Source organism: Pundamilia nyererei, unplaced genomic scaffold (genome assembly GCF_000239375.1).
Source record: "Pundamilia nyererei isolate P.nyererei 1_Seehausen unplaced genomic scaffold, PunNye1.0 scaffold00191, whole genome shotgun sequence".
In the NCBI taxonomy this organism is placed as follows: Eukaryota; Metazoa; Chordata; class Actinopteri; order Cichliformes; family Cichlidae; genus Pundamilia; species Pundamilia nyererei.
This window is the reverse complement of record NW_005187592.1, coordinates 497,029-505,714: the sequence shown is the minus strand read 5'-3', so window position 1 is coordinate 505,714 and position 8,686 is coordinate 497,029. Positions and strand designations below refer to the sequence as shown.

General features: G+C 43.2%; 1 protein-coding gene across 1 annotated transcript in view; it reads left to right on the top strand.

Annotated features, from left to right (window-relative positions):
• Positions 1 to 8,317, top strand: part of sspo (SCO-spondin) — a 58,532-nt gene extending 50,215 nt beyond the window's left edge. Inside the window, exons 33-34 of the mRNA XM_005747218.1 lie at positions 2,888 to 3,038; positions 8,019 to 8,317. Coding sequence (XP_005747275.1) covers positions 2,888 to 3,038; positions 8,019 to 8,041 — 174 coding nt within the window. The 3' untranslated portion in view covers positions 8,042 to 8,317. The remainder of the gene's footprint in view (positions 1 to 2,887; positions 3,039 to 8,018) is intronic.
• Positions 8,318 to 8,686: the final 369 nt, after the last annotated feature.

Below are 8,686 nucleotides of genomic sequence, written 5' to 3'. Positions count from 1 at the left end.
AAAAGTAAAAAAGTAGAGACTCTGAAATGTACTCAAAGTAAGAAAGTAAGAGTAGCTCTTTGGAGGACATTTCTATTTTTGTGCAAAATAAAAAACATAAATCTGTTTTCTGTCGCTACATTGCAGAGGGCGACTTTTCCTCTAAACAGGAAAATGTGCACAGTCAGGGGTTAAAGTGGATTCAGAAGGTGGGGGAAGATTTTCTTAGTGTACAGGCTGTGATCAGCTGACCTGCTGCTCTTTGTGCATTGTGCAACCCAATTCATTTATAATTGTATTAATATGCAAATTGCATTGACTATTGATCAACAACTACTGATCGAAGACTGTTTATAAGGTTGGGGAAACCTGCAGTCAGCTGAGAGAATCAGCCTTTTGGGATACAGTAACAAAGTATTTGTACTTCATTACTTCCCATGTTTTCATCAACCAGGGGAATCACCCCCTGGAGGCCATTACAAAGCATGAGGGTTTAAGGTTAATGGCTTTACTTTTAAGAGCAACCAGTTATTGCCATCTTTTATGTACAGTTTATGCATCTGCCCTTTAAGTCCCTTTAAATCCCAAAAACTATTAATAAAATCATGATTCAGGGTATCATCTTTAGCAAATGAGATCATCTCATTTTCTATTTTGTTTTTTCTACTGATGCGAGAGAATTGTCTTTAATTATGGCATCCTGAGCTGAGCATTTGACATCTGTGCTTAAAGATAAACATACAGTTGATGACTTGAAGGCAGGCAAACAGAAATACAAGATATAATATGTGAAGTATCAGGGTGTAAATACAGTAGATGGATGTGTTGAATCTTGTGCAGGGGTAGAGGGATTCTATCTTTTCTTCTTCTTTGATTTTCATTCTTGGTTTTCTGTCTTTTTCATCCTTGTAAGACAGCAGGCTTATCACCTCATCACCATGGTGACTTTGTTCTTCCTTGGCATCTATGCGTCTCCACTGTAAAAATAGAGTCAGTCATGCTGGGAGATCAGTAAAAATAAACATCAGCTCGGCCAAATGTGTCATTACCTCCCGTTACTGTGGCAACTGGGGATGGTAACCGATGACTAGGCAACCCTGTGAAGTCCCCGTCTCATTGATTAGCACGACTGGAAGAAGCAGGAATTCATTACAGTGATCAAGTTTCCCATCACCGGCTGACTTATCGGACACACACACACACACACACACTGTAGACTTTTCAAAGTGTGTGAGAAGTACTAATAACTATTCTTCAGAGGAACTTTTCTTACCTCCTTCCCCTTTTATGTATCATGCATTGCTACCGTCCTCTGTACTTTTCCACAGTCTCCTTCAGGCTTTGTCTGCATTAATTGGATGCATGAACACAGCTTCCAAAGGCGACCTTCTTTCACTGAGTTACAAACGAGGCTCGATTATTCTCAAATTTCAGGATTTTTGCATGTATCTTTGTTGACTCTGTTATTTGTTATCAGTTGAGTTTGTCATGTAAGCCACCTTAAAAAGACATAAAGAAGTAAAACATATCTTTCTTGCTCTTGTTATTATTATTATACATTTCACGTTGCTTACAGTATTAAGCCATGTTATAACTACACTGGCTTGTTATGCAGAGATCAACCACGAGATAACAGTTTCTGTGTATCACAGACATCTTAGCATCGCTCAGCTCTTTCTTCATTCTGATTAGGCGATAATGAACACAGTGTATTAAATGACAGGGAGAGTAAGCACGGATCCAACGAAGAAACATTGTGGCGCATGTAGCAGCTGAATGAGATCTTCCTTTGGAACTGTTGGAGAACTAAAAATCTGACTTGTAATCAGTATCAATGCTCTTTTTAAAGCCCTCAGTGAGGAGTCCATGGACACCCTGTTTTACGTAAAGATCAGGGATCTGTCAAAGACTGTTCTTCACAGCATGTTTCAGGAAGGACGATAGATGTAGATGCTGAGGAGACTGGCAGAGGGTACAAAACCATCTGTAAAGACTTTGAACTCAACCCGTTCACAGTCAGACAGACTGTCTGCAAAGCAAGGAAATTAAAGAATGCTGTTAGCCTCCTCAGCATGGTCGAGCACCACAGATCAGCCCAGCAGCAAACAGGGATGCAGGAGTTTACAAAATAAGAAGCTAAGCTTAGACCTGCCTCACAGTGTCAAATGTTCATGTTCGTGAATGCAGGTGGCAGAGATACAAGGAGAAAAGCTGTGCTGCCCATCTGCTGTTTGCAGAGCACACAGATGAGGCAGAGGTCTCTGTGAATAATGCTCTGTGGAAATGTCTTAAAGAAAACCTTTGGTTTAGATGCTAAGAGTGATGTGTGGAGAAAAGAAACATGCATTACAGCACTGGAACCACATCCCATCAGTCACACACGGCCATGGTAGGGCCAAGATTTGGGCTTTTCATCGCCGTCACAACAGCTCACCTTTATTGATGGAGCGATGAGGACTGAATGACAGCAGCAAAGTCAAATGTTAGTGCATCTGTCTGTGGGCTCACAGGAAGTGAAGCAGAAAGAGACTCACCTCAGCACACGGGTCATACGTTTAACTGGGTTTGCTTTTCTTTGCTACTCTTATTTATGCAGAAACATTTAAAGGCATTCGTTCATTTTTTGTCCTTAATATGCTGTAGTTCTTACACTGTAATCTTCCATCACATAGAATAGAGGGAGGCATCTGCCCTTCCTTATCAGTCCCACTCTTTCCCCTCATTTAAACTTTCTTTTCTGATTGTTTCACTTTCTACCTCCTATTATTTCCCTGATCTCCTCATAAAACCGTCCCCTGCTCTGATTTCAGTTTGCCCTCATCATATCCAAGTCACCCTCTTGGGTCTTATTTCTCTTTCTGCCCCCAACATTTAGTTACCCTCTCTTCTTTTTACTCTCTCCACGTAGGAGCCGTATCTCCAGTCGGTGTGTGAGTGCTGCAGCTACCGCCTGGACCCAAACACCCCGGTGCGCTTCCTCAGCCTGCAGTGTGAGAGTGGAGAGAGCGAGCCGGTTGTCCTGCCAGTCATACACAGCTGCGAGTGCACCAGCTGCCAAGGTGAGGCATAATGGGGCTGATGGTTTTGCATGTCCATTTCTCATGTCAGTGTGAGATTTAAATATATGCAAAACTTTTCATACAGGCACGAGTGCACACCGGCCTCCACAAGTCAGAGTTTCATCCAATCATCCAGGCTTATACACATCAGGACAGTCATGCAGTCATTTTCAGATGTCTCCTGTAAACACCACCAACCAGTGGAAGCAATCAAGATATAATAAATGACAGACTTTCAGCTTTATTTCAAGAGATTTTTGAAAAACATTCCTTACATTTAAGATTTATTAAATTTCCCTTGTTGTTCATTCTTAAATGAAACTCTTTTACAGGCATGTAGTGCTTGAACCGTAAAGCCGATGGACTTTCTTCTTCACTGGATCCACTGTTAGTTGCTGTGTCTTTGTGGCTCTTTCTGCCCACTAAAGGCTGTTGTGGCCGTCCGAGGAAATGTCTTTACCTTCAGGAGCCGTTGCTTTGCTGTGTCTTTACTGCCAGGCTCTGTCCTACCAGTTTCGCAGCCTTTGATTCGCTGTGAGCAGAAAGTAAAGCTGTCGATACTTCAGAATTCCTCCTGCTACTTCTACCAACACCTAGTCATGAATAAACACCCTTGACCCACTTCCACTGGCTGTGATAACACTCCACTGTGTTTGACAGACTCTTCTCTGCTACAAGTTCATATTCCTAAAAGAAACTTCCAGAACTTGGCAGGCTTTCTTCGATGTTTTCTAGGAAAGTCTTATCCGGTCTTTCTGTCCTCGGGCGTTATCAGCGTTTTGCGTCTGTACTTCATTCATGAAGTTGCGTCTTGACAGAACACTGTAGCAATGATGCATCTTCTTGGATAGATATTATGAAGGGAAGAATTCAGTTGTCTTTTGTGATCTTCCAGGAATTTGGGTGTTGCAGAGCTGACTGCTGCATTCCTGCTTTATAAAAATGTACCAAATGTTCCGATCTCTCTGATTAGACCTGGGTTGTTGCTTTCAGTGTAATGATGAGCTCCCAAGCACAGCCACCAAATGCAAACTCAATCCTGGAAGCAGCTGCTGACCTTTCATCTACTTAATTTGCCATGATGTAATGAGGAAATAGGTTTAGGTTAGACCTATTGCTTATATACAGCCACGAGAGTCACTAACAGGTCTCTCTGCCTAATTTGTCACAGAGTGAGGAGAGATCAGGCCTCACTTGGAACTGCTTGGCAGTTAATTGTGCAATTACTTTTGAGCCTTTGAAAATATGGGAGCATGTATGAAGACGGCTGCAGCTCCTAAAAGGTTAAAGCAAGTTTTTCATATAAGTACATTTCTATTTATACAGCTCAAGATATCAACTTACAAAGGAGAACTAATGAAGACACAGCTGGAGGGCCAGTAGCTCTGTCTCCTTTAGTTCTCAGCCTTGTGTGAAGCACAGAACCTGATCGTTAGACCTCAGGAACCTGCAGGGGTGTTTGCATGGACACGTTTGCTGCTGCTCCAACAGTCACAACCAGAATCTTAACGTGAGTGAGACACGAGTACTTTGCAGTTGCATTTTGAACACTTGATGTTTGAAGGAGGTTATTTTGAGAAGAGATGAAATAAGCTTCTAATTCACAGCAGGACACAACAGAGCTCAGGTTGGCCTGGTGTCTTAAGTGAATAAAAGAGCAAGATCGAACCAGAGATTTAACCTGATCATCCAAAGTGAGTCAAAAGCTGCCCCAAGGTTCAGAAATATGGGGACCAGGAGTTCACAGAAATCTGTCAGGGGTGCAAAGGAGGACGTCTCTTTCCTCCTCATGAAGTTAAACAAGGTGGTCAGCCTTCCAGGTTTTAAAAGACCTGCAGCTTAAAACAACGCAGGGCTTAGAGGAGATCTATAACTGAATGTCATCTGCATAGCTGTGATGTCATATGTCCTTAAAAATGTGCCAAAAAGGAAAAGCTATTTTTAAAAAGATGCAGGTAATAAAATGTTGTTTCATCAGGTCGACTAATTTAACCAGGCCTGAGAAAGAAACAGGTAGAATATCAGGCTGAGCGGGGTCACTACGAGAAAACATCGTCCTCTCCGCTCTGACTTCATCCTGCAAAGAAACTTGAAATGAAAGCTATGAACTAGGATCTCATGACTGCCAGAGAATTGAGCATATAAATGGCCAGCATGGTTGTCATGGCGATATGGCCTTTGCTATGGCATAAGGGTTGAGGAACGCCTTAAACGTATCACTCATCTTAGTGACACAATTCACGACAAATTTGTTGATCAGAGTCGAATAAGAACTAAATTTGAATGATTGAGTAGCGTGCTGGGCGGGGCGGGGGGGCGGGGTCTCCTCTGTGGCGGGAGAGTGGCTGCTGTGCCAATCAACTCCACCTGGCACTGCTATCTGAGCTCAGCTCCACCTCTCCCCCTACAGCTGAGCTGAAAGCACACCCGCTGCCACAGAGATGATTTCTGTCTGTAAATATTTATTGGACTCATTCGAACAGACTTGGATGAATCTAAACAGTCTGAAGTCTACAACCAAACTTACTGCATGTCAGAAACCAGCAGCAGTTACTGCTCCGTGCAAATAATTTACTTTGAATGCAACTAAGAGTTTCAAGTTTGTCCTTGAGGAGTTCTTGTTCTGTAATCAAACTCAAGGCAGCTTTGAAGAGTAAAGCCTCGGTGCCTGTGAAGATGTCACAGTTGAAGCAGCTCCCCTGCGTTTCTGGATCAGACTCGTCTTTAGGTGGAGCTTCAGGCTCATGGCGAGTTTGGGACACACCCTCTATCAGTGATGTCACTTTTGCTATCATCAGTGGTGTGGAAACCTGTTAACGTGGAGAGCAGGTGTTACCTCCATGAATGACATCACAGATTTTGTTACGTGGCACACCCACAGTGGAAACTTTAATAATCCTGTAGTTTGATTCTTGGTGTCTTAATGATCAGTGTCTTCAACAACAGTGACGTCCGTCTGTGGCTTCAGGTTATCAGCCGGGCTGCAGTTTCTCTGTGACGACCGTCTGTGTCCATTTGTCCTTTAGCCTCCTCTCAGCATCAGACTTGGTATCTAATATTAAAACAAGGCAGAAGGCTGCATCGGGACGATCGCTCTGAAAGCAGAACAGCTGTCAGTCGTCCATGTTTTCCTCTCCAGCTTGCGGGGCAGGGGAGGTGATCTCGTGATTCAGTAGCTTGTAGAACACCTTCAGCAATAATACTTTGTTGTAATCATTTGCTTTGTTTATCAGCCTCTCACATCATTGGCCCACTGTTCCTTACATGCTTCAGCTCACTGAGCTTTGCAGGCATGCATTTATTTATAGAAACTTCTCCTGTGGTCCCGCTACAGCATTTCAATTAGGCTGAGGTCTGGACTGTGACTGGGCCGTTGCAGCGCCTCGATCCTGTTCATTTTTAGCCGTTCTGTTGAACACTTGCAGCTGTGCTTGGGACCTTTGTCTTGTTGTAGGACCCAGTTTCAGTCACACTTCAGGTGTCAGGCTGACGGCTTCATGTTCTCTAGAATACTTTGGTATACAGAGGTGTTGCTGCTAGGCTGCTAGAAACCCAGGACCTATGGCTGTAACTCCAAATCATCGCTACACTTGACAGCTGATTAGGGCTGTTTGTGCTGATATGCTGGTTTATGGTCAAACATCTCTGCTTTGGTGTTGTCTGTCCAAAGGACATTGTTGTATTCCTTCATCTTATTTTTTCCTTCCAAAAAAAGTCGTACTTGTTCAGCCTTTTTTTATAATGTGGTGAATTTTAAAGCTGAGCATGCTAACTCTTGCCGGGATGAGCTCTTGTGTTTGCTGCAGTTCCTCTGTGACCTTGGAGTGAATTTGCTGGGACGTCCACTTCTGGATAGTCTTTCACACTGTAGAATAAGACTTCAAACTGTTTGGAAATGGGCTTGAACCCTTCCCAGATTGATGGGCAGCAACAGTTGTTGATGTTTTCACCTGACTGTGCATTCAATCTCTTGGCTGCTTCTAACCCTCTTGAAGGCTTTAGAGAGGGTGGACTTTGTTTTTGGCTCAGCTTTTGGTAAATAAATAATGAAACGGTGCAATGTGTTGTGTTTGGTAGTTCATCTGAGAGAGCATTTATACTTGTGGGTTAAATCTGTGGCGTAGAAAAATGTGTTTGTCTGTGGAAAAAACACAAAACAAACTATTATTTACATGAAAACACTTATTAGACGGGTCTGCTGTTATTTCTCTCTCACTGTGTGTGTGCACATTGTACATTTTAAGAAACCACCTCACTCTTGTTCAGTGAGGAGCATGCACTGCTGTGGAATGAAACAGAAACAGAGCCAAAGTGAAAGTGCTGCTCTAACCTTCTGTTTGCAGCAAGCAGCCAATCAGAAAGCAAAAGTCCAAGAATGAAAGTACAGGGCTGGAAATGGGAAGAACATATCTAATTCAAAGACTCAGCCTTCATGTCACAGTTGTTTTTAGTACCACCAGGCTGAACCACAAGCGTGTGGTCACTGACACGAGCATTCCTGCAGATTTACACACACACACATATGCTCACCTTTGCCCGTCATAAATGATTTAATGAAGGGTCCCACCTCTGAAGCAATTATGCTGTACTCCATTCATCAGCATGGCTGATCGCCTCAGTTAATTGGATGGAGCCACATACGACGTAGAACCCCACCCCCAGTGCTGCTCCTCCGTGGACATTACATCTGATGGCTTTGGCCGTTGGTGCGATCAATCTTTGATAACACACACGCACAGACGCGCGCCTATGAATCCATATAACATCATTTCTACACATCTGCATCTACATTGCACCTGTTTTAATAGAGTTCAGTTTCATCAGGCTCATTTCAGAATTGAGCCAGAAGTCTTTGCACACACTGGGTCTCAATCTGTCATCCTGTACAGGAAGCAGTTTTCTGTTTGCTGAACGTGTTCAGTTCTTTGACGGAGTAGCGGTGAAGATGCAACACCGGCTCACTGTTTCCTTTCTCCGCAGGAGGCGATCTGTCCCGACGCTGAGCGAGTCTGTTGGACGCGTCTGCGAACGCACCGCAGAGAGAACAGTGTGAAGTCCAAAGCACCAAGGAGCACCTCGCTAAAAGCCAGCTGGGTGATAGATGGAGGATTCTGGGTGGACGGATGGATGAGTGGAAAAAGTCCCTGCTGATAAACACAGTGCTCTGTAGTGCTCAGTCACCAAATGACTGGATCTTACTGCTGATCGTATATTTCTTACATATTCTGCAGCCTGTACATTCTACTGTGTATTTATAGATTAAAGATCCTATGAACAAGTTCTACTGCATTAAAACATGTTTCATGTGTATGTTTGTGTACGTATACGTAGCAGCTGACTGAACTGAACAGCTACTAGTCTGGGTTATATTCCCATGTTTACAGTGCAGTGCTGACGGGCTGGTCAATAAATGGACAGCAGGTCAGCTGTCTGTCTTTGAGGAATCCTTTTCTGTTTTAAGCAGTGTTGCAGCAGCACATGCTTCGTTGCTCTGTGGGACGTGGAAAGCACCACGTTAATAAAAGTGCCATTAAAAGTTTATAAGATAAAAGATTATAAGATTGATTTATGATCAATTTCAGGGCTGAGATCAGATTTCCTTCATACATTCAAATTATGCTGATGTGCTTTTTATTATTATTATTAAT